The sequence below is a fragment of the Bufo bufo genome, chromosome 3 (assembly GCF_905171765.1).
Source record: "Bufo bufo chromosome 3, aBufBuf1.1, whole genome shotgun sequence".
NCBI lineage: Eukaryota > Metazoa > Chordata > Amphibia > Anura > Bufonidae > Bufo > Bufo bufo.
This window is the reverse complement of record NC_053391.1, coordinates 426,226,248-426,252,982: the sequence shown is the minus strand read 5'-3', so window position 1 is coordinate 426,252,982 and position 26,735 is coordinate 426,226,248. Positions and strand designations below refer to the sequence as shown.

The 26,735-nt window shown below is 39.2% G+C and overlaps 1 protein-coding gene across 1 annotated transcript in view; it reads left to right on the top strand.

The window, feature by feature from the left end:
• FRMPD4 (FERM and PDZ domain containing 4) overlaps positions 1-26,735 on the top strand; it is a 544,401-nt gene that overhangs the window by 87,588 nt on the left and 430,078 nt on the right. Inside the window, 1 exon segment of the mRNA XM_040424984.1 lies at positions 5,553-5,681. Within this exon segment, the coding sequence (XP_040280918.1) occupies positions 5,553-5,681 (129 nt within the window).

Here is a 26,735-nt window from a genome sequence, read left to right as displayed (position 1 = left end):
CAAATTTGTGGTCGTAAACTGCTGTATCAGTAAAAGGGAGGCCGCAAAAGGAAAGGACCGACATGGTTTCTGGAAGGCCGATTTTGATGGCCTTTTTTATTGACACCATGTCCCTTTTGAAGCCCCCCTGATGCACTCTAGAGTAAAAACTCCCCAAAACTGACCCCATCTAAGAAACTACACCCCTCAAGGTATTCAAAACTGATTATACAAACTTTATTAACCCTTTAGGTGTTCCTCAACAGTTAATGGCAAATGGAGATGAAATTTCAGAATTAAAATTTTTGGTAACCTTGCCTCACAAAAATGTAATATAGAGCAACCAAAAATCATATTTACCCTAAAAATAGTCCCCAAAAAAATGCCACCTTATCCCGTAGTTTCCAAAATGGGGTCACTTTTAGGGAGTTTCTACTCCAGGGGTGCATCAGAGGGGTTGAAACAGGACACAGTGTAAATAAACCGGTCCATAAAAATCAGCCCTCCAAAAACCAAACGGCGCACCATTCACTCTACGCCCCGCTGTGTGGCCGTACATTAGTTTACGGCCACATATTGGGTGTTTCTGTAAACGGCAGAGTCAGGGCAATAAAGATACAGTCTTGTTTGGCTGTTAACCCTTGCTTTGTTAGTGGAAAAAATGGGTTAAAATGGAAAATAAGGCAAAAAAATGAAATTTTAAAATTTCATCCCCATTTGCCAATAACTCTTGTGCAACACCTAAAGGGTTAACGACGTATGTAAAATCAGTTTTGAATACCTTGAGGGGTGTAGTTTCTTAGATGGGGTCACTTTTAGGGAGTTTCTACTCTAGGGGTGCATCAGGGGGGCTTCAAATGGGACATGGTGTAAATAAACCAGTCCATAAAAATCAGCCCTCCAAAAACCAAACGGCGCACCTTTCACTCTACGCCCCGCTGTGTGGCCGTACAGTAGTTTACGGCCACATATTTGGTGTTTCTGTAAACGGCAGAGTCAGGGCAATAAAGATACAGTCTTGTTTGGCTGTTAACCCTTGCTTTGTTAGTGGAAAAAATGGGTTAAAATGGAAAATTAGACAAAAAAATGAAATTCTCAAATTTCATCCCCATTTGCCAATAACTCTTGTGCAACACCTAAAGGGTTAACGACGTATGTAAAATCAGTTTTGAATACCTTGAGGGGTGTAGTTTCTTAGATGGGGTCACTTTTAGGGAGTTTCTACTCTAGGGGTGCATCAGGGGGCTTCAAATGGGACATGGTGTAAATAAACCAGTCCATAAAAATCAGCCCTCCAAAAACCAAACGGCGCACCTTTCCCTCTACGCCCCGCTGTGTGGCCGTACAGTAGTTTACGGCCACATATTGGGTGTTTCTGTAAACGGCAGAGTCAGGGCAATAAAGATACAGTCTTGTTTGGCTGTTAACCCTTGCTTTGTTAGTGAAAAAAATGGGTTAAAATGGAAAATTAGACAAAAAAATGAAATTCTCTAATTTCATCCCCATTTGCCAATAACTCTTGTGCAACACCTAAAGGGTTAACGACGTATGTAAAATCAGTTTTGAATACCTTGAGGGGTGTAGTTTCTTAGATGGGGTCACTTTTAGGGAGTTTCTACTCTAGGGGTGCATCAGGGGGCTTCAAATGGGACATGGTGTAAATAAACCAGTCCATAAAAATCAGCCCTCCAAAAACCAAACGGCGCACCTTTCCCTCTACGCCCCGCTGTGTGGCCGTACAGTAGTTTACGGCCACATATTGTGTGTTTCTGTAAACGGCAGAGTCAGGGCAATAAAGATACAGTCTTGTTTGGCTGTTAACCCTTGCTTTGTTAGTGGAAAAAATGGGTTAAAATGGAAAATTAGACAAAAAAATTAAATTCTCAAATTTCATCCCCATTTGCCAATAACTCTTGTGCAACACCTAAAGGGTTAACGACGTATGTAAAATCAGTTTTGAATACCTTGAGGGGTGTAGTTTCTTAGATGGGGTGATTTTTGGGTGGTTTCTATTATGTAAGCCTCGCAAAGTGACTTCAGACCTGAACTGGTCCCTAAAAATTTAGTTTTTGTAAATTTCTGAAAAATTTCAAGATTTGCTTCTAAACTTCTAAGCCTCATAACATCCCCAAAAAATAAAATATCATTCCCAAAACAATTCTAACATGAAGTAGACATATGGGGAATGTAAAGTCATCAGAATTTTTGGGGGTATTACTATGTATTACAGAAGTAGAGAAACTGAAACTTTGAAATTTGCTAAATTTTTCCAAATTTTTGTTAAATTAGGTATTTTTTGGTGCAAAAAAAAATAATTTTTTGACTTCATTTTACCACTGTCATGAAGTACAATATGTGACGAAAAAACAATCTCAGAACGGCCTGGATAAGTCAAAGTGTTTTAAAGTTATCAGCACTTAAAGGGACTCTGGTCAGATTTGCAAAAAATGGCCTGGTCCTAAGGTGTAAAAAGGCTGTGTCCTTAAGGGGTTAATGCTGTACGGAGACCGTCTCTGTACAGCTTTAAAACGAAGTTTGGAGCGAATTGACTTCAGATCTAGGATCCAAAGCTCAATTAGCTCAACACTATGCATTTGGACCATATGAAAATAGAACACAACTTACAAATGAAGAGCAATGTAATTTAGACTTTTTGAAAATAGATGACTTACTAATGAAGAACCATTCTACTGTGACATCACAACATAATAAAGCATATAAAAGACAAAGGACATTGTGACATCAACATAATGGAGCAGAACTTATAAAGACTAAGGCCATTTGGACCTCTTGAAAATAAAACAAAACTTACAAATGAACACAAAGGTAATTTGGCCTTCTTGAAAGTACATGTAATAACATGACTTACAAATGAAGAACCATTCTTATGACATCATATTAGGGTAGATTTACCAAAATTGGGATAAAGGAAAACTTGCTTAGTTGCCCATGGCAACTAATCAGATTCCACCTTTCGTTTTTCCAAGCTCCTTTGGAAACTAAAAGGTGGAATCTAAATGGTAGCTATGGGCAACTAAGCACGTTTTCTTTTGCACCAGTTTGATAATTCTCCCCCAGTTAGTCTTTTGACAATAGGACAATAGACCATTATAACAGAGCACTGTCTAAAGGCGGGTTTACATGCTCTGATCTAACAGCCGATTGTCGGGAAGGAAGCGTTCCTTCCTGACAGTCGTCTGCTCGTTCAGTGAAGGAGACCACTGCATTTACATGCAGCGATCACTTCCACAGTATGAGGAATCGCTCGTCCTCATACAGCTGCATTGTTTCTGGGCAGTATCTCTGGTTAGACAGAACAATCTGCTGCCCAGAAATAATGATTGATGTGCTTCAATCGTTCATCAGTTGATCGGTGGCACATTTAGAAGGCCAGATTGTCAGGAAAGGGGGTTCACAGGAACGCTCATTCCCAATATTCTGCCTGAATATTGGGCAGTGTAAATCCACCTTAAGAAGGAAGGCACAGGACATTGTAATACCTCAAAAGAACTCAACTTTTAAATGAAGACACAGGTCATTTTGACATCTTCATATTAAAAGCCAGCTTATAACTACAGACATGGGTCTTTGTGGCATCAGCACAATAGAACACAGCTTATATATCAAGACAGAGGCCATTATTACATCATGCCAAAATAACACAGCCTTAAAGGAAATCTGTTCCCAGAGACCTCTCTATCCACCTGTTTGCTTAGACACCTAGCAGTAGTTCTCCTGATAGAAACACTGTTTTTCTTTTGTTGCTCTGGGGCTCCGTTCCCGAGTTACTTCTTCTTAATATGCAAATTAGTTATTTGGTGCAATGAGGGCATCACCGTTGCTCTTGTTGTACCCAAGCTCCACCCATTTCTGTGACTAGCTCCTCCTTCACTGCTTTGATTGACAGGGACAGGTAGAGGCAAAGCAGCCAGGTAGGTGCTGGCCATAAAAAGGAGTGGAGCTTGGTTGCAACAATATTGATATTTTCATTGCACTAAAGGTCTAATTTGCACACAAATTAAAAATTATAACTTGGAAACAAAGCCTCAGATCAACAAAAGAAAAACTGAATTTTAATCAGGTGACCCCCAGCTACATTATGTGTTTAGGCAAGAGAGATGGAGGTGCCTGGTGATAGATTCCCTTTAAAGGACATATGTCAGTAGGATCAACCCCATTGAATGTTTCTTCATATTGCTCCATTCAAGAGAAATAAATGTTGTTAGAAATATGCAGATTAGTGTTTAAATGCACTGACGGATCTCAATAGCGGAAAGGGAAAGCGCAGATGTGAAAGTAGCCTGACGTGTGTTTTAGTAATTGCTTATATTCCCCATGTAATATCAGTTCTGGAGCATCTATTTTGTATGATGTGCCCTTCCTTTATTATTCCTGCTAAAGGTTATGAATGAATTACTAGGAATTTGCAATGAAGGTCCAGATGGGTGTTACCTAGCAATTCATTCATAACCTCTAGCTGGAGTAATAAATGAATGGCACATCACAGAGTCATAAGAAGAGATGCTCCAGAATTCTTATTACAAAGGTGATGCAAGCATCAGGGATGCTAACAGCTCCTCTTTAAGCACCTATTTCTCCTAAAAGCAACATTTATTTATGCACTTATATAGCGCTACTATATTCTGCAGCGCTTTACAGATATTAGCATCACACTGTCCCCAATGGGGATCACAATCTAAGTTCCCTATCAGTATGTCTTTGGCATGTGGGAGGAAACTGGAGTGCCCAGAGGAAACTCACGCAAACACGGGGAGAACATACAAACTCCATGCAGATGTTGTCCTTGGTCATTTTCGAACCTAGGACCCCAGCGCTGCAAGGCACCAGTGCTAGTCACTCAGATTGTTCATAAGAATTTTATGTTTTTAAACAGCAGGGTCAGCCTTAATACAGTTGATCCTACGCTTTCAAATAATGGCTCATAATATTGTAAAAATGTGAGCAAAATAGAATAAAGTCATTCATCATTGTGACCTGCTAGTTAATAGACTTAATTATAAAGAGTAGCAAGCCAAGAAAGTTGTAATAGATGACAAAATGGTATAATTTGAATCATAATGTCCTGGTATAGTGTGTCACTGCTGATCTCTGGTTAAAACAAAAGCTGCAATCAGTTTATAGTAATTTATTGTAATGTACTATATACGATATATGTCAGAATGCTAAGGCTAGTTTCACACTTGCGCTAAAATCTTATGGCAGGCTGATTGAGTAGAAGAACAGCGTGCCAGAGTTCCTTGCATTGGACCCATGGGCTACAATGGGACCCAGCGGGGATTCATCCTGTTTCCAGCATTAGTGCCGGGATTCAGCAGTACAAAGACCTCTGCAAGCACTAATGCTGGAAACAGACCATATCCCCGCCATATAGTCAATAGGACCTGGCGGCCCCTGCCGGCTATGCTGGATGCTAGGAACTCAGGCAGGCTGTTCCTGTCTGGTACAAAATTTTAAAGCTAGTGTGAAACTAGCCTAACACACCGAAATACATTTATTTGAAAAAAGTGCATGACTTTTAACAAGGTAATAAAAGCAAAATGCATATTTCACAGCTCAGGAGTCGTACAAGACGCAGCAATCACCAAAACACAGAAGTATCAGCGTGATCTACATTCTCACTTCCCTGGCTGGCATCACTGTGAGGAGGAAAGCCTTGATCTCTCTACACTTCAAAGATCCAGGTATCACTTTTGTTCCAGCTTTTTTTCTCATGAGGTGCAGTAAAACTTGTTCCTGAATGTATTGCATACCTTCAGAGCTCTTGAATATTGGGTTTGTATTGTGATGTTATTGTTTTACATGATTTTTTTTATACAAATCTGTCTTTTGGTCAGTAAGCGGAAAGCAAGCGCTGTGTTCTGAATACTTACTGAATGAATAACTCGTTCCGCGGGGCTTTTCATGATCCAAATGTAGAGGTTTCCTTCTAATAAGAAATTGTACAGTGTTGTTTAAATTGATGAAATTTATTGACATTCTAATTGCAATAATTTAATCCTCGTTATTAGGGATGATCGAAACGACTTCGGATGAAACATCCGAAGTCAATTCGCATAAAACTTCATTCTAATACTGTACGGAGCAGGAGCACCATACAGTATTAGAATGTATTGGCTCCGATGAGCCATTTCCCGAACTCGTGTTCGGTTCCAAGTGGTACCTTGGAACTTAATCCGAGTTCAGGAAATGTTTTTTTACAGTAGAAATCAATTTATGAAGTTATTACACGAAGTCTCGCAAGACTTCGCAAAGCAATAATTTTGGCTCATCGGAGCCAATACATTCTAATACTGTACGGAGCTCCTGCGCTGTACAGTATTAGAACAAAGTTTTATGCGAATCGACTTCGGATGTTTCATCCGAAGCCGATTCACTCATCCCTACTCGTTATTATAATTCTAATGTACATGTGCAATGAGGCAAATATTATTTAGAGCTATCAAAGGAGACCTCACTGGAGCAGAAACCTTAATTTATGAATAAACCATCATATGCTATAAATTAAATGAAAATATCACTTTTCCATACATGACAGGGCGGGAAAATAAAATCATTCAATGTGTTATACCTTTCATTTATGCAATGTATGTTGCAATAAATTATATGTATTTTACGCTCATGGTTCATGAGTAATGTCAACCTGAGTAGGAACAGTCCCTAAAGGCCCAATGCATGGTGGGCCAGTTTCCTTAATTAAATGATATGGTACATTAACATAAATCAATGTGGCAAACTGTTAAGATTATTAAGCTGTAGCGGCTATCACCAATGTTTGCTTAGGCCGGGAGATAAGCTAAATGTAATGGTAAACTAAAATAGAACATTCTGCTGACTTCAATTATTGAGGGGAAAAAAAAGGGATAATTAACCCGCTAAAAAGATGTACGTTGCAAATATTCTCTCTGGCGAGAGTAGCGTACAATATAACTGTAGTTCAGTGAGATACATTTAATATTTTTTTCTTTAGTTTTTAATTTCTTCTCTGTCAAACAGAGGTCAAGCTACAGTTTGCTGATTAAGACAGTGATATGCTCTTCTATTGACCGTAGCCACCAAGAAGGCCTTTTAGTGAGGGAATCAATTGATGTTCTATGCTGCAATGCAACACGAAAAGCAAAGGAAAAAAAATCATCCTTGTTTCCATGGCAAATGTTCTTGCATTAATTAATTCAATGCAAATTTGCAGATAGTTTAGTACAGAAATAAAATTCTCCTAGAAAATGATAAAAAAATGTTAAAGAAACCGTGGTAATTTGTCTTTAAACTGCGCTTTTATTTTTTATTTGTTTCTAATTTATCTTGGGACCCCTTTGGGAATGAAATTGTTAGGTAGTTCATTAATACTTGTGGGATAATGATTTCTGTGCCTTAAAACCCAATTACGGTACAGTATTGGCTAAACAAGGCCAGGTTCAAAATTAAACTATTATAACATATAGAATGCCCCGGGCTTATTACTGACCCAATCCCAAATTATCTAATGCCCAACATAATGTCGATTACCAAAGCTCTAAGAAATGTGCAGTATATCAGGACTCTATGCGGGAAAAAGGTTAATCAAAACTTATACCTGTATATAGAGGAAAATGTTGGATAGCGGTCCTACATCTGCATAGACCCCCTAATCGCAGAAGGTCTATCCAGTCTAATCTTCCATACATTTTTTACCATATTCTTTATACCATATTGTTCTTGTCTTTGATTGTGTTTTTGTTTTATTTGTGTTGTGCATCATTTTACATTTTATGATGTATGTGCACTGATCCCATGCTGGCTTAAAGTGTAACTGCCATTCTATTTTTATTTGTGCAATGTGTAGGGGCAGTGATACTGACCATTTTTGTAATATACTTTACTGAAATCATACATATCTATTCTGAATTTTTTTTTGAGCCTTAGCAACACTCCTGTCTTCTGTTTATATAACATTGGAGACTTGCTGACACTCACTCACAGAAGATAGAGGAGCGTTGCTAAGGCTACTCTCACACTAGTGTTTTTTGCGGATCCGTCATGGATCTGCAAAAAAAGCTTCCATTACAATAATACAACCGCATGCATCCGCCATGAACGGATCCGGTTGTATTATGTCTTCTATAGCCGTTTTCTATTATGCCAGATTGTGTCAGAGAAAACGGATCCGTCCCCATTGACCTACATTGTGAGTCCGAATGGCTCTGCTTCGTCAGGCGGACAGCAAAGCGCTGCAGGCATCATTTTGGTGTCCGCCTCCAAAGTGACTGATCGGAGGCAAACTGATGCATTCTGAGCGGATCTTTTTCCATTCAGAATGCATTAGGGCAAAACTGATCTGTTTTGTACCGCTTTTGAGAGCCCATGACGGATCTCGGAAACGGAAAGCCAAAATGCTAGTGTGAAAGTAGCCAAAGGCTAGAAATGGGCCACTTTAGAGCTATTTTTCTAATAGAAATATATGATTTGAGTAAATAAATTATATTACAAAAATGGTCAGCATCACTGCCCCTATACATTACAAAAATAAAAAAAGAATGTCAGTTACATTTTAAAATATTAGCATCCTATATGTTAATAGTCTGGTGGATGATTTTCTGGATATAATCAATCCATGTCTTCCTGTCATGGCTCTTTCAATGCTTCATTGTTTGGACTTTAAGCATGGGAAACAATCTTGCTCACATTTTTCAGTCAGACCATATAGAGCCCTACCTGTAGTGATTTAATTAGATTATCACACATTATGCCAATCAATGCAATGCTCTTCTGTGTGCGTCTTAATCTAGGCCTATTAAGAGAGCAAAAGAGCTGTCATACTGTTATCCCAATTCTATGCATACCATTATCACGAGGATTACCTTTCAGATAACTTATTCCCCTTACAGCTGAAGTAAACTGACAATAATTACCTATGTGTATAGGAGAGTTTATCATTTGTCTTAACTTCTAAAGAAGGACAATATTTTATATTTAATTTTCAATCACATATTAATGACAAAATGAAAAAGTAAAAAAGCCCCCTAAAAAGTTATTTTTATGAATGTTAAGTTTGTAAAACACCCCTTTTTGATTATGGAGAGTCCCTTTAATGACAGTTCACATGTTTTACATCCTGTTGAAAGGTCCTTTTTTGGTTAAATCTATCCTCAAAGTAGACTGGGCACAAAATTGATGAAATTCTGCTGAATTGTAGAATTCCCTGCTTTTTTATTTGAGGTTTACCTGACTAGTAATTTTAAATTAAGCAAAGTCTGAATTAGTAGATGTGGAATTTTTGAATGGTACACAAGACAAGGGACACATAATTTGTCTTTAAACAAAAGGCACTGTGAAGGAATCACAGTATAGTTTTCAGATGTATTTAAGACCTTACATGAGATAATAGAGTGTGATGTACAACAGACTTCAAATGTGTAAATCTTATAAAATAAACATGAATACAAAAAGAGAAGGACTAAAGCTTTTGCTTTACACCTGAACTGTTGATGACACTGTGCAAGCGCATTTAGATTACCAGTTACAATGTACTATACATGCATAAATCAGCAAAGCCTTATCAGATTTCTAGGAACATTGCATTGATACCTGTTACGATTTCACATTCAGATTCAGGAGTATAGGTAGGACATTTGTTGTAGGTGATATAGTCCCAACTTATACAGTGCACTTTTTCCTAATGGTCAGGGTGGATTTGTTGTTCTGGGAGTATGATATGCCTTAATTTTTAAATATACCGCATGATGATTATGATATATATATATATATATATATATATATATAAATTGCATTGATGAACTATATGCACACTGTATTGCTTGGTTGGAATAATTCACGTCTGTGAAGTTGATAACATGTTGATAACAAAATTACAGTAATTACAGTTGGCATTTGTTGATCGTTTATGACTATCAGTATTTGATCAGTGGGAGTCCAACACCTGGGACCCCCCAATCAGCTGTTTGAGAAGGCAGCCATGCATGCAGTAGTGCCACGGCGCTCTCGTACCTTTCCCTATCCTATGTGACTTTGCATTCATCAGTCTCCTTTGGCCTTGGAACAGCCCAGCTCCATTGAAGTGAATGAGGCTGAGGTGGGATATCAAGCACAGTTGCTAAAGAATGTACGGTGCTGTGCTTGATGAGCAGGAGAATGCCCCAGTGCTCACAGGAGTGCTGGTGCCTTTTCAAACAGCTGATCATCGGGGGTCCCAGGTGTCAGACCCCCGCAATCAGATACTGATGACCTATCCAGAGGATAGTAAATCTGCAAAAAAAGGGGGTTAGTCAGCACCTCCCAGAGCGCAGGTGCACGCTGCCATGGCAAAGACCTAGAGGAAAAAAAGAGACAATGCAGCAGCACCCTGCATACCAGATAAAGTACAATAATGCTATAGTCACAAAAAATATTATAGTGCTAATGCTACGCTTATTTATAAAGTGAGATGCTTGGCCAATGCATTTTGTACAAAACCATCTGAGCCCGTCTGCCGAACGTCAAGGCGATCTCTGTAAGACGGGTCCTAACACTAAATACTACCTGTTATGCACCATAATGACCGCCATAAAATTCAGGGAGTGTTGGACCCACATGCATGCTGGGTCCACTCTGCCTTTTACCATTTTTTTGTGCCATTATGGCCTCCATTACAAGGGATGCAGGTACCAACATGCATGCCGAGCCCACTCTATACCCTTCCTGGTGCTAGACAGCTTCCAATGAATGTAGTGAGAGCAGGCTACAGCTTTATACTGAAACTAATTGAAATCAGCCTATGGGGCAGACAGGCTAATCAGGAGTGCACGACTCGCTGGAGTGCCACATCTCCAGCATAGTAAATCTGCAAAAAAAGGGGGTTAGTCAGCACCTCCCAGTGCGCAGGTGCACGCTGCCATGGCAAAGACCTAGAGGAAAAAAGAGACAATGCAGCAGCACCCTGCAAATCAGATAAAGTACCGTTTATACAGCAGCTCATGATGGGTCAGCATTCCTGTATTTTTGCAGACCATATACGGAATCATTCATTTCAATGGATCCGCAAACAAATTAGAAGGTACTCCGTTTGCATTCCGTTTCCGTATGTCCGTATTTCCGTTTCGCAAAAAAATAGAACATGTCCTATTATTGTCCGCATTACAGATAAGGATAGTACTGTTCTATTAGCAGCCAGCTGTTCCGTTTCACAAAATACAGAATTCACACGGACATCATCTGTATTTTTTGCGGATCCATTTTTTGCAGACTGCAAAATACATACGATCGTGTGCATGAGGCCTAAGTCTCGGAAAACCCTTTTAACCCCTTAAGGACTTAGGACGTACCGGTACGCCATGTTTGCCGAGTCCTTAAGGACTCAGGACCTACCGGTACGTCCTAACTTTTAAACGACATTGCGGCGAGGCGGGGGTTAATCGGAACAGGATGTCCGCTGAAATCATTCAGCGGGCATCCTGTCACAACGCCAGGGGGGGGGGTCATTGCGATCGCGGCAAACCGCAGGTCAATTCAGACCTGCGGTTGCGGCTTTTACCTGGTGCGTCGGCGTTGCCATCGGGTCCCCATGCGGCTGTAGGGGGGACCCGATGGCATGGAAGGCATCGTGCTGCCTTCCGGTGACAAACCTGTGAGATCCAGCCCCCCTGGATCTCACAGGCCGGAAGCTGTATGAGTAATACACACTGTATTACTCATACAGCCAATGCATTCCAATGCAGAAGTATTGGAATGCATTGTAATGGGGATTAGACCCCCAAAAGTTCAAGTCCCAAAGTGGGACAAAAAATAAAGTGAAAAAAAAAGTTTAAAAAAAAAAGTTCCCCCCCCCCAAAAATGTAAAGTTTCAAGTAAAAATAAACAAAAACGTCTTTTTCCCCCCTATTTTTTATTAATATTTTTTTACTTTATTTGGGGAAAATAAGTATACATATTTGGTATCGCCGTGTCCGTATCGACCGGCTCTATAAACATATCACATGACCTAATCCCTCAGATAAACACCGTAAAAAATAAAAAATAAAAACTGTGCTAAATAAACCATTTTTTTGTCACCTTACATCACAAAAAGTACAACAGCAAGCGATCAAAAAGGCGTTTGCCCACCAAAATAGTACAAATCTAACCGTCACCTCATCCCGCAAAAAATTAGCCCCTCCCTGACACAATCGCCCAAAAAATAAAAAAACTATGGCTCAGAATATGGAGACACTAAAACATCATTTTTTTTGTTTTAAAAAAGCTGTTATTGTGTAAAACTTACATAAATAAAAAAAAGTATACATATTAGGTATCGCCACATACGTAACGACCGGCTCTATAAAAATATCACATGACCTAACCCCTGAGATGAGCACCGTAAAAAATAAAAACTGTGCTAAATAAACCATTTTTGTCACCTTACATCACAAAAAGTGTAATAGCAAGCGATCAAAAAATCATATGCACCCTAAAATAGTGCCAATTAAACCGTCATCTCATCCCGCAAAAAATGAGACCCTACCTAAGATAATCGCCCAAAAACTGAAAAAACTATGGCTCTCAGAATATGGAGACACTAAAACATGATTTTTTTTGCTTCAAAAATGAAATCATTGTGTAAAACTTACATAAATAAAAAGAAAGTAGACATATTAGGTATCGCAGTGTCCGTAATAACTTGCTCTATAAAAATATCACATGAACTGACCCCTCATGTGAATACCGTAAAAAAATAAAAATTAAAACGGTGTAAAAAAAGCTATTTTTTGTCACCTTACATCACAAAAAGTGTAATAGCAAGCGATCAAAAAGTCACACGCACCCCAAAATAGTGGCAATGAAACCGTCATCTCATCCTGCAAAAATCATTCCCTACCCAAGGTAATCGCCCAAAAACTGAAAAAAATTATGGCTCTCAGACTATCGAAACACTAAAACATGATTTTTTTTGCTTCAAAAATGAAATCATTGTGTAAAACGTACATAAATAAATAAAATGTATACATATTAGGTATCGCAGCATCCGTGACAACCTGGTCAATAAAAATATCACATGATCTAACCTGTCAGACGAATGTTGTAAATAACAAAAAATAAAAACGGTGCCAAAACAGCTATTTCTTGTTACCTTGCCTCACAAAAAGTGTAATATAGAGCAACCAAAAATCATATGTACCCTAAACTAGTACAAAAATACTTCCACCCTATCCCATAGTTTCTAAAATGGGGTCACTTTTTGGAGTTTCTACTCTAGGGGTGCATCAGGGGGGCTTCAAATTGGACATGGTGTCAAAAAAAAACTGTCCAGCAAAACCTGCCTTCCAAAAACCATAGGGCATTCCTTTCCTTCTGCGCCCTGCCGTGTGCCCGTACAGCGGTTTACGACCACATATGGGGTGTTTCTGTAAACTACAGAATCAGGGCCATAAATATTGAGTTTGGTTTGGCTGTTAACCCTTGCTTTGTAACTGGAAAATAATTATTAAAATGGAAAATCTGCCAAAAATGTGAAATTTTGAAATTGTATCTCTATTTTCCATTAATTCTTGTGGAACACCTAAAGGGTTAACAACGTTTGAAAAATCTGTTTTGAATACCTTGAGGGGTGTAGTTTATAGAATGCGGTCATTTTTGGGTGGTTTCTATTATGTAAGCCTCGCAAAGTGACTTCAGACCTGAACTGGTCCCTAAAAATTGGGTTTTTGAAAATTTCTGAAAAATTTCAAGATTTGCTTCTAAACTTATAAGCCTTGTAACATCCCCAAAAAATAAAATATCATTCCCAAAATGATCCAAACATGAAGTAGACATATGGGGAATGTAAAGTAATAACAATTTTTGGAGGTATTACTATGTATTATAGAAGTAGAGAAATTGAAACTTGGAAATTAGCATTTAAAAAAAAAAAATTGGTAAATTTTGTATTTTTTATAAATAAAAATGAACTTTTTTTTTACTTCATTTTACCAGTGTCATGAAGTACAATATATGACGAAAAAACTGTCTTAGAATGGCCTGGATAAGTCAAAGCATTTTAAAGTTATCAGCACTTAAAGTGACACTGGTCAGATTTGCAAAAAAGTCCTTAAGGTGAAATAGGGCTGAGTCCTTAAGGGGTTAAATGTATAAATTACTTTAAAGTAGTGGTGATCAGATAATGCACAGACCTTTCTCTGGCTGCAACAACTACTCGCTAAGTAACACAAATGACTCCTTTTGAGCTTAGGATCTTGTTTTATTTTGGCCTGAACTTTGACAGATGTGAGGCCCAGAAATCGCCATGTTTGACAAGGTGAAGTCCCAATAAAACAAAATAGGAATAGTTCCATATAAATATGCGGTGGTCCCCAACATACAGTGGCCTCAGGATACAATATTTTCAACTTAGAAAGGTCTTTTCTGGGCCATTATATGTTGAACCTACACTCAACATACAGTGCTTCAGACTCAAACACAAACTGCCCTCTGTATTTACCAGGATGAGCTGCTCCTTTGGAAGTCAGGTGAGAGGGGCTCCATTTTTTTTTCCTGGTACAATGTGTGCTATACAGGACCCTTAAGAACCTCCTGCTCTCATCATATACAGTGATTTACAATGGCCATAATTTATTCCTGGCTGTTGTATGTAAGGATTTGCTTTATCTGTCTTAGTTATCTGCTTACTTTTCTTAAATATACATTTTCTCTTATCTTTTACCAATTACTAATTTTCCATAGCGTTATAGTCTCATGTTACAATGGTTTCAACTTACAATGATCATCCCAAATCAATTAATATTGTATCTTGAGGGACGTCTGTACAGCATTAAGGAAATAAGGGCAACTGATGAGAAATCATATGCTGTGGTCATAAAACTGAATTTGTCATTTCCCTGTTGTCAGTGTGATGGACTGGAATGTCTGTTCTGAGAGTGTGTTGATAGTTGACTTCTCTGTTCCTTCCGATTATCAAACGGGAGTGAATAAATAGGCCAGAGGTATTGAGAAGGTTATTGACATCTACACAGAGCTTAAGTCAGGTCCACAGGCATGGTGACATCTATGATCTGTTTAGTATAGTCAGTGACTTTCTCAAATGGAGTATTTATTCAGCGCTCTCACGCGCTGCATGTTTCAGTACTGTGGAAAAAATGAGGTCTTGCTAATGTCCTCTAACAAATTATCTCCTATTGCCCCTTTGTCTGTCCTCCCACATTTCCATAAAGAAGGCGGTGATGATTTCCATAGATCATGGCTTTACCTAACAGACCTTAAGATTTCTGATTTGGTTAGGGCTACAGACCTCCCAAAGTTCCTAAATCACGCTAAGACCTACATACCAAGTCATTTAAGGTCAGTCCTGGTGGAAATGGACATGGAAATCAACTGCAAAAAATACAGGAAAATGTGTACACAACCCCAATCTGATCCTACATGGCTTGAAAACTATTCTCTACTGCCAAACTCCCCCCCCTAAAACCCTTTCACGGCTCTACTCCCAGTTGATGTTAGAGTCTATCGTTGAAAGGCCTATTTACCTAAGAGCATGGAAAAGAGAACTGCAAACTACCATTTCTGATGAAGATGCTAGTTTTATACTTAAACACTCCCATGGCTTCTCTAGGTGCATACGCCTTTAGGAGAATTCTTTTAAAATCCTATCGCAGTGGTATAGAACCCCAGACTTTTTGCATAGAGCTTACCTTTCCCCCACGGATAGGTGCTGGAGATGCCAAGAGGGGTCAGGCACCATTTCCCACATCTGGTGGTCTTGCACAAAAGTTTCCACCTTTTGGAAAGAAGTGGAACACATCATTAATAAGGTTTGCAATTCCCTTGTCTCTCTAACCCCAGACCTTGTCTTACCATGGTTACCCCAGAGGGATTTCAAACCAGCCCTTTAATAACTTAATCACGCACATGATTTCAGCAGCTAAGTATATTGTTCCTATTAAATGGCAATGTACAGACCCTCCAACGGCTAAAGAATGAATAGATAAGGTACACCAAATTTGCCTTATGGAGGAGTTGGTGGGATGGGAGAGGGGCAGAAGAGATGCCTTTCTAAAAATCTGGCAGCCTTGGTTGGAGTTCCATAGATCCTACACTGGGACCTAAAGTTTTGATTTTTCTACGGAGTTAAGACGTCTCCCTTTAGCTCCCTTACTTATTACACATGCCCTCTTCAGTGTAGTGTAGGGAGGCAAAGCCATTGACTCGCCCAAGCAATAATCTGTTAGTTTCCACGCAGGAGTCACACATAACTATATGTAGCACAAAACACAATGGGGAACTCACCTACATACTTACTAGCTGCCACCCAGTAAAGTTACCTTTACAATCATTCTAAGATCCATACTCAGACCAACCTGGTTGATCTGTTCTCATGTTAACCTGTTCACTTTTTATTTATGTTTCTTCGACATATAAATGCTTACTGTTTACAGATTATCACTATACGGTGACTCCCATACCTCAGCTTTGACTACGGTCTAATTTCCTACCTGATGATATTGTATCTTTTCACAATAACCTGTGTGTCACCTGCTGTCATTATGTGCCACAACCATATGCACTACAGCCGCTTTTACTTAAATGGAGATTGTCCATTTACGTACAATAAGACAAACTGTAAACCAGCCTTACTATTATTTGCTTGTATCTGCCTTTGTTATTATTCTCTTTTCTTTTTTGAAACTCCTTCTTAAAATAAAGAATATACAAAAAAAATTGAGTATTTATCGCTGGTTGTGGTACAATTCTCCTTGGAAAATAGAACACAGGAGAAGTGGCAACTCCTACCCTAGTAAACACAAATGTGCGCATAACCTACAGACAACAGGATTACTGATGAGTGCCTATTTGGTAGAATAAATCCTTATACTGCTTTTATGGTACATGCTCTTTTCTGAATCAAAATTCTTTCAATCCTTTTCTTCACTAATGTTCTTCTAGCATGTCTTCCTCTAAAAACACTCTTAGTGTAGGGGTCCTATTATTATGATACAAAAGAGGGAAAAGAAATAGGAAAGTAAAAAAAAAAAAACAGAACTTGGATTTTGCCAGAGGGACATGTGGAGCAGAAGTTTTAAGTTAAAAATACACTTTTTGAAAACATTAAATTATGTCGACATATGCCTGAGGTTAATTCTATGCCCAAGTAACAAAAACAAGCATTCTTTTTATACAGCAATCCTTAAATAGTGGTCGTTAGATGTAAACCTTACATAAAAAGTTGAAAAATGCACATGAAATATGACAATAATGATATAACATATGAAGACAGGCATTAGGAATAAAAGCAAATAAATGATTTACTTGCACATACATTTTACATAAATTGTGAAATAATTTTACTAAAGTGTCCCTTCTTTATTAGAATGTAGATATTTTAAAGGGGTGACTCATCAGGACAACTATTTTTCAGATTGGAAACAGTTCAGCTTATCACTGCATCTCCAGCTTTAGAAGCCAATGACGATCAGTTGTTATTGCAGATTTAATCTGCAGCCAGCCATACAATTACTACACTTCCCCTCCACTCATTCAAATAATGTCTCACCATCTAATACTGTACATGCATGGGCTAGGTCAGCAAGAGCAAGGGCTTCATTTTGTCAGTGCCTCTCCACTCTAGCTAATAGAGCGGGGTTCTGAAAAAGGATAGCCTCTATAGCATCCATATGTCCTAATTTTTATGGATAGGGGTTATTTTGACATGGCAACCCCTTTAACAGTATACATTATATACAGCTCTTAATGGGGTAACCCAGTTATGTGAAATTATGCTCTAGCCACAGGATAGGTAGAGGTCTTACCACTTGGCTCCCCACCAATAACAAGAATGGGAACCCAGTACCCCATGGAGCAGCCACTTGAGCATGCACACAGCCACTCCCTTCATTTCTATGGGAGTTTCGGAAATAGCTGAGCACTGTACTTGGCTATCCCCAGCGGTAGGACCCTCACCAATCTGGCATCTATTAAGAAATGTTGCTTACCACTTGTGTCGAGCGAACCAAAGTATTCCAAGCGGAATTCGGTCTGAAGATTAGAAAAAATTCAATTCGCAACAAAGCCAAATTTCCCCACGCTTTGTGGTAGCAAATCAGGTTTTCCTAAAATGGAGGCTGCATGTGTTGCAAAGTGAAAGTAAGCAGCTCGAGAATGTGAGATCACCCATAATGCTATGCAGCCAGCCAATCACATGTAGCCATCCCTTTTCATGTCACAGCCCTATAGAAGCCTCATCCGCACGATCTTTGCCATTGTCCTATGAGCTTAACATAGGGAGAGACATGGCAAACGCTCATGCACTAGGGACAGTGTTGCTGCAATAATCCAGCGGCCATGTTTGATCATCCACCATTTTCAGCATCCGGTTTTAGACCTAATAATTTTAAATGTGAAATACCATTAGGTTCATAGTAGGGAGGGATTCCAGACCTTATGGAGAGATCAACATGAGATTATGGTCATCCCTTTTGTGAATCTCTCAATTGTATTGCTTTGAGGAATGTTTTACTGCCTAAATGCTGTGTACCATCTCTAGTGCTACACTGGGGACAGGGCTGCTGCATACACGCTCCGGCTCCACTGATCCCTGCCAGAGGGAACCGGAGCACACCCGGAAGCCTTAACACTGAGATTGGGCCACCAAGTGGCAAGAATATGATTATCAGAGTGCCCTGGGTATACCTGATTTATAGCGATTTGTGACTAATTCGGAACAAATCAAATTTCTTGGTGAACTTTTTCAAAACTTTGCTCATCTCTACTCAGCACAATAGAATTTTGAACTATGCACATTTATTTCAGCGGCGTATCACTCATGAGCTAAAAGTAGGTGGTTGCTGAGAACCAGCATCATAATGATTACAGCCCAGGCCTTGAAAAGAATCTACCTGAGAAGAGTCATGGTTATCCATAATCTCCTGCTCTCCTGCCCATCTGCTGATGATTGGCAGTTCTCTCCTAGAGAGAAAGGGAGAAAACTAGGTAGAAGCCTGTCAGTCATCAGAAGGTTGGCAGGGAGGGCAGGAGATTATTTGACTCTTGAAAGATTTGATTCTTTTCAAGGCCTGGGCTGCAATGATGCTGGTTCTCAGCAACCACTCACTTTTAGCTCATGAATGACACACCGCTGAAATCAGCATTTCTGTTACTATTTTATGCAGCCCTCAGTAAGGTCAGCATAAAGTTGATGACAGGTTCCCTTTAAGCTGGCTATAGATGTAGAAATCATTGCTAGTTTTCTGTTGAGATCCTTACAGAATGCAATGGCAATATAATGTCTTATGATTATAAAAAGCAGTGATACTACTTCCTACCAGCCTGGCTCAAAGGTGCACCAGACTCCTCTCATTATCAGACACACTATGGCAGGAGAAATGAGAGCAGGAAATACCTACCAGGGCTAACATCCTAGTGCTTGATGAGTCGAACTGAAGATGACATTTTCTTGTATAGGCATATATCCACAGTCCCAGCACTATAAAGATATAGTTCCACTTTGTGTTGGTAGTGTGCCCTGGCCAGCAGCACGTCTTCTTCAATCAAAGCTTGCGCTTTGGTTACAAGAGCTTACGGAAGCTGAAGAGGATCAAAGAGGGATTGTTTGATCCTCTTCAGCTTCCGTAAGCTACAGTATTATGACGACAAAAGGTCTTATTATTATAGTCTGCATTTGTATCATGTTTGGCTTGCTTGAAAACACCAAGGTTTTTCTCATCCAACGTATAAAGTAAATTTATTATTAGCTTGAACTACTTAGAAACTTTAAAGCTATAATACGAATATACTAGTGAAAGATTAAGGGGTAAAGCTCACTGATATGTTCAAGTAGGTAGAGATTGGATGATAATATCATTTCTTACAGTTCGATTCAACTCTGATTTATCCAAATCAGCCATGGAATCTCTCTCTCCCGAATTCATCTAAGATTCTGTTTATTTGCAAATTTCAAATTAGGTCGACTTTTGATTCTATAGAATTGATTTGATCATCTGTAATAGTAGGTATTGAGTGAATACTACTGTAGGCTAATACATAACTCAAGCTTTACCTATGCACTTATGTAAAATTAAATGAAATTATTATGTAGAGAAGTATTATTGAGATATATTTAATGTAAAACGTTTATGGGCAGCATGGTGGCTCAGTGGTTAGCACTGTTGCCTTGCAGCGCTGAAGTCCTAGGACAACATCTACATGGAGTTTGTTTGTTCTCTCCGTGGGTTTCCTCCAAGTACTCCGGTTTCCTCCCATACTCCAAAGGCATACTGATAGGCAGTGGCATACATAGAGCAAGGATCAAACCAGGCCCTCACAACCCTGCCTCATTTGCTAAAAGTTGTTCCTTTAGAGGATAGAGTCCTGACCAAGTTTTCGCCTCCAGTAGAAGAGAAGATAATGCCAACTATGGTCTTCTGCTATGGTAGTTACGCCCCTGCTGTTAGGAAACTTAGATTGTGAGCCCCATTGGGGACAGCATGATGATAATGCCTGTAAAACGCTGCTGAATATAGTAGTGCTATATAAGTGCGTAAAATAATACAATCAAGCATGATGAACCCTATTAAATCAGGCATATTTCCAGGTAGGGTTGATCATGCTGAGTAATATGAAATCTTTATTTTGTCTCTAGGGTGAACTGCAACAAAGATATGTCAATCACCAAGGGCTGGACTGAGACCTTGGCGCAGCATTAACACAACATCTCTGAGCTCTTTACACTCCCTTTGATTGGTAGGTCAAGACATCTCGTCTAGCCCTGTGTTCTCGTGCCTGTGCTAAGTTGGCTCAGTGACTCGATGATTGTGCAGTGGATCTAATGATGCTTTTCAAGTTCATCAGCTCAACTGCACAAGTGCCAAGTCACTGAGCCGCCTCAGTGCAGGCACAAAAGCACAACCAAATCAAAGGGGAGGGGGAGTGCACAAAGCACTGAGGCATTGTATTAGTGGTGCTCCAAGAGCTTAGGCCAGCCTCTTGGGGCTTGAAATTGCTATTTTGCATAAATTAAAAATTAAGATATCTCTGCTGCAGTTCACCCTAAAGACCAAAGAAAGGTGTCATTTTACTCAGCATGATAAACCAGGCAATATGTCTGATTTAATAGGGTTGATCATACTGACATATGCTCTTTAATACTCATTTTCTGAGGGTTAGGCAAATAATTTCTATAGAAAAATTTATGTAGCCTTACTCAGATCACCCAATAAAATCCCATATAGCAGATCATAAGGAGCAAGCCTATAGAGGCTAGAGAATTATAGTTGCACCCATGCTTTAAAGACTGAGATAACTTAAAAGGTTCCTCTGCCCCATATCAGGACACCAACTGTAACTGGTGATAGTTCAGGGTCCCTGTTTTATCTATCTATCTATCTATCTATCTATCTATCTATCTATCTATCTATCTATCCTATCTTTTAAAGTCTGTAACTCACCTGTCAGGTATATAATGCAGCACCCATTCCCATTGTTAAGAATTTCTAACAATTTGCAATGTCACTGAACTGGATTTGTAAAATGACAAGTTCCCTGGGGGTACGGAGGCCAGATCAACTGTCAAGATAAATTGAGATAATAGTAGTGTAGCTGATAAGAACTTTCTATCTCTTTCTATCTTTTATGTGCTTTAATGATGCTTTATAGTTATATAAATGTATCCAATCTGACTTGAATCCTATAACTACCTAGACATGTGTATAAAATAATAAAAGAACTCAGGTTTTCTGAAAGTGCAGTATTGCTACCTTGTACTTATTACTGACATTTGAAAAGTGGCTTTAAATAGTGCAATATGTGTGAAGGTTGGTAATTTTCCTTTACTTTGCTATTTAAAATTACTCTATTAAATAGAGAATGCAGATATGGACACTAGAGTAGAGCGAAGTTTTGAAAAATTTGATTCAGCAACTTTGACAAAGTTTGCCAAGAAATCTGTTCTGAATTAACTTGTCAGGAATCGCCACATGGAGCAGCCATGCTATGGGCGGGCTGCAGCCATGCTATAGTAAAGAACTGTATAGTCGGTCTTCATTGTTAATGGCTATGCAGCACTTTAATGCACCTTTAAACAGGGGCTGTTGCTAGTATGGGGTTTGGCTGTTTTGTTTGAGGGACAATATGCATGTTACCACGAGCCACAAGGAAATTCGGATTTGTTACAAATTGAAGTTTTCCTAAACTTCATGCCGAATTCCACTTTGGATGCTTCACTTTGCCCAACATTATTGGACACAAAGAGAAACTCTTCAGTGTATTACCAAAATTCTTAATGGATTTGAACCTCTCGAAGACCCATCCAATTATTATTTTAGCATTTTTGTTTTTTCCTCTTCTTTCAACAACCATAACTTTTTTAATTTCTCCATTCACATATGAGGACTTATTTTTTGTGGCAGTTTTTAATCATGACATTTAATTTACTATTGTCATGGCCTTTGCTGTGTGTGCCGTGACACTTTCGCCATGCTTGCAGTTGCCCTTGGCAACGTGTTGTGGTTATAGCATGCAGGGGCAGTGTCACGGCCTTTGTTGCGCCATGACGTGTTTGCCACGCATGCTGTTGCTTGCGGAAACAGGTTGTTTTTTATGCTTGTGTGTGCACTTCCCCTTTAGGTTGTAGTCTCCCTCTGTCTGGTGCTGTAAGGATTAACTCCCTGACTGGGTGTGGTCACTTGGCTTTTATCTCCTGTGGCTTCCTGGCTGTAGTCAGTTGTACTTCAGCTGTCATTGGTGCTGGAGCTCTGCTCCAGTCCAGGGTGTTCTATCTGCCCAGTCCTTGAGGGCCACCTTGTAGGACATCGATGTCATCTGCAATGTCATTGTTGTATGTTTGGTGTGGGTTTATGTTGAGGGTTTGTTGTACGTCTTGTTTGTTGTTACATATCTGGATTGTTGTTGGTTTTTGTCCCTACATGTGTGCAAGACGTTACCCTGTGTGTGTTGTACCTACGGAAGGGGGCTGGTTTCTCAGAGGGGTGTACCATAAGTCTGTATGCAGTGCTGCCTGGGCTGCAGTGCACCTTGCTGTTTCGGGTCCAGGCAGTATCAGGAGTGCTGGATATCTGTGTGTGGTGTTGTTTGTACGGTGTCCTATTTGGTGTGTGGGCACCTGTACTTATGCACGGGTTCCAGTCGTGGTCGCTGCAGCAGGTAAGTGTGTTTCTGGTGTACTTACCTGCCGACTCTGTTGCTGCATGTGGTCTTTTTCTTTCCCTGCTGCTAGGCCATTTGAGACTCCTGTTCATCCGTGTCTGGGAAGAACAGGTCATCTCTCCCCTGCTCCTATGTGAGGGATTATCAGGGAGACTCAGGGCCAAAGGTATCCTGGTATGAGCCATCCTACCATCCAGGTCCGCTCATACGGTGAGGTGTTAGGGTGAGGATTAGGGACGCTTTAGGAGGTGCCCTGCTCCCTGATTCCGGCATCCTGGCCTAGCTGCTTGCCCTTTATACCTGACATTGTACGGTGGGGGTTTTTCCCCACTCCCTATCGTGACAACTATATCTTACATTGAAAAATGGAAAGAAAAATCTGGCTGAAATAAAAAAATTTATATATATTTACTGAATAAATAAAATTTACTATAATCCTACAATAATCATATTATACTTTAATTTATCCAAAGCTGGCCTAGTACTTTATATAAGCATTATCCAAAAAAGCTGAAATCCAGCTTCCAATACAAACGTGGCAGCTTTTATTGAAAGTAATATAGGATATTGACTTTACGCTTTGTTCCCGGCGTGTTCCATGCTTCCGCCATCATTCACAGCCAGGTGAGCGCACCTCACTTCTTTTTCTGTTTATACAAGCATTGAGCCAGATATACTAAGACTGACGTTTCATATGACAGTTTCAGTTTAATGACCATTAGCACATAATGTTTCAAATGTATTCAAATTAAGCTTGGTGTATCTTCTGGCAGTCGATGCACCAGAAATTCAAATCTACCCAACTGTGCATTGGTGTAGATTTGTAATATAATTAATGCCAGTCTCCGTCATAAATTTTTGTAAATCCAATGAGTTGTGGCCACACCCCTCCCAGTAAGCCTCTTCAAATGTTATCAATACTTTCGATAAGTGGAAAGAAAAGTGAAAAGTTGCAAGTTGTGTAGGATCATTTGCATTGCTATACCGTACCAGTGGTTTGAGCAAAGCTCAGTGTTGGAGGAAGAATTGGGGTATGTGAATAAGATTGTTTAATACCCATGTTTAATACCCAGTTTCCAGTCTTATGTGGAGAAAAAAATTACACCCAGCTTTAACTACATGGTGTCTCTGTGGATCGGACTGGCATTTCCACCACATCTCACAGATGCCAAATTAGATGGAGATCTTGAGAATTTAAAACCTTGGACTCTTTGTCAAGTTCCTCAAACCAATCTTGTACAATGTTTGTACCGTGGCACGGAGCATTACATTACAGTTACTGAAAGAGTTCGCTGATTAGTGAATACCATTGCCAGGAATGCCAGCCCCATAGAACTCAAAGTTTCCCAGCAGATCAATGCATGTATCCTAGTGCCAGCTCTTCCCTGGGTAAATGACACATATCTTTCTAAAAGCAATATCTTGCTATTCATATGATGTAAAAGAAAGCATGATTTATCAAATCAGACCCCCTTCCTCTATTGTTGCATGATCCAGTCCACAAGCTCATGTGCTTTCAGTGGTGTCAGCATTAGAAATGTAACCAGTCTGTGGCTATGAAGCATACTACAGAGCAAACTGTGATGCACTGTATCTTTTGAAACACAGCGAATATTAGATTTTTCAGCAATTTGTGTTACAGTATCTTTTCTATGTAACCAGAAGGGCCGCCTTCTCTACTCATGCACATCAATAAGCATTGAGTGCCCATGACCCTGTCATCATTTTACTGGTTGTCTTTCACTGGTTGACCACTTTTAGTAGTTACTAACCACTGCATACTGGGAAACCCCACAAGACCTGCTGTTTTTGAAGATGATATGACCCTGTTATCTAACCATTACAATTTGGCCCTTGTCAAAGTCACCCAGATGCTTACAGTTGCCCATTTTTACTTTCTTGCAAGCTTTACATCAAGAATTGATCACTTTTTGCCTAAAATATCTAGATAGTTACTGTTATTCAATTCACCTGTCACTGGTTTTAATGTGATGGCTGATTTATGTCAGGAGCAGCAGGACAGCCAGCTATATAAAAGAAATTGCACAGACTCTACTGCTACAATTTGTTTCCTTAATTTTTAGGAATGAAATAAGCATAAAAAGCTTATTAAATAATGAAATGCTGCAACATATGACTTTTCATTCATAACCGGGGAATACTTTATAGAGTTTTGAAGGGGTTTCCCCACTAATAGAATTAAGTACATATCCACAGAATAGGAAATAAATGATTTATCAGTGGGATTCCAACTGCTGGGACCCGCACTGATCAAGAGAATGGGGGCCTTGAACTGCCCCAAGGAATGCAGTGGTGCAACGTTCACTGCATTCACTTCTATGAGACTTCCAGGTACAGCGCTATTTGAAAAATGAATGACATACTGATGCCATTCAGCCAGAAAAACAGACAAATGGAATGCAGTCTCTAAGTCAACAGTAATTCCACACTAATGTGGATTTAGTGGAAGTACAATAACATGGTTGGGTTTCCAATACTCATCTGAAGACGCCCTATTCAGGGCTACAGTGCAATATTCTTTATCTAGGCTGAATACTCACTTTTTTCCTTCCTCTTTGTCCTGCTGCCTATTTCCATTCTCCCAGGAAGGATAAAAAGGTTTGAATACCATTTGCAAAAAATCTGAATTAGTTAAGGTGTTTGGATTACTTTAGCAATCTTAATTCGATTAATGTAGACCTGACAGGTTAAGACTTTGTTAATTTTGGAATTCTGATAATTGGTTCGCATCTGGGAAAGTGAAACAGCTGTTGTTTGTTGCTAAAAATAATTTGTAGAGGAACGTTTCCTAATATTTGTTTCTCAACATGTCTCTCAAAGGATTCAAAGTGAATCTCAGACAATCTGGTGTTTTCAATGAAGAAATGGCCATATTGTAGAAAATCCTCAGGTCTTTTTTCTACATTACATACAATTACTGATATATATATATATATATATATATATATATATATATATATAATAAAAGGCACTGTTGTAGCTTTCATAACTGTATCTATTATCTAGCTACATTTATGACCACACACATGTTTACCTATAACTGATTACAGTCTTCCTACTGATAATACTAATAATTGCATACAAACCAAAGGTAATAAAATAATGAGTTTTGCATGCAATAGAAAATGACTGCCTGCACTGTATGTAATACAAATATAGGACAATGTGTGTAATATTTGCTCACATTTAATTATGATCCTTGGTCACTGAATGGGAATAAACTCATACCACTGTTTAAGCTCATAGGCCTGACTTTGACAACCTGTTTTAAGATCCACGGAAGAGTCATGGTAAAATCAAATACATTTCAATGTAGAAAACAACCATTGTGTCATACTCTACTAAAGCCCTTTTCACACCACCTCTATTAATTTCTGTTGTTCTGCTCCATTATAGGAGCAGAACAATGAAAATAACAGAAGTGTCGGATTCGGGACATAACTGACCCAAACAGAACCAAATCCCATTGATTTCATTTCAGTTTCCATTTGGGTGTTTGATTTTTTTTAGCAGAGAAAAAAGTCCTGCATGCAGGACTTTTCTCTGCTGTTTGTGACCTAATCACAAGCCCCGAATACAGATTTGAGTAAGGCCTAACCTTGCAAATGCCCCACAGCATC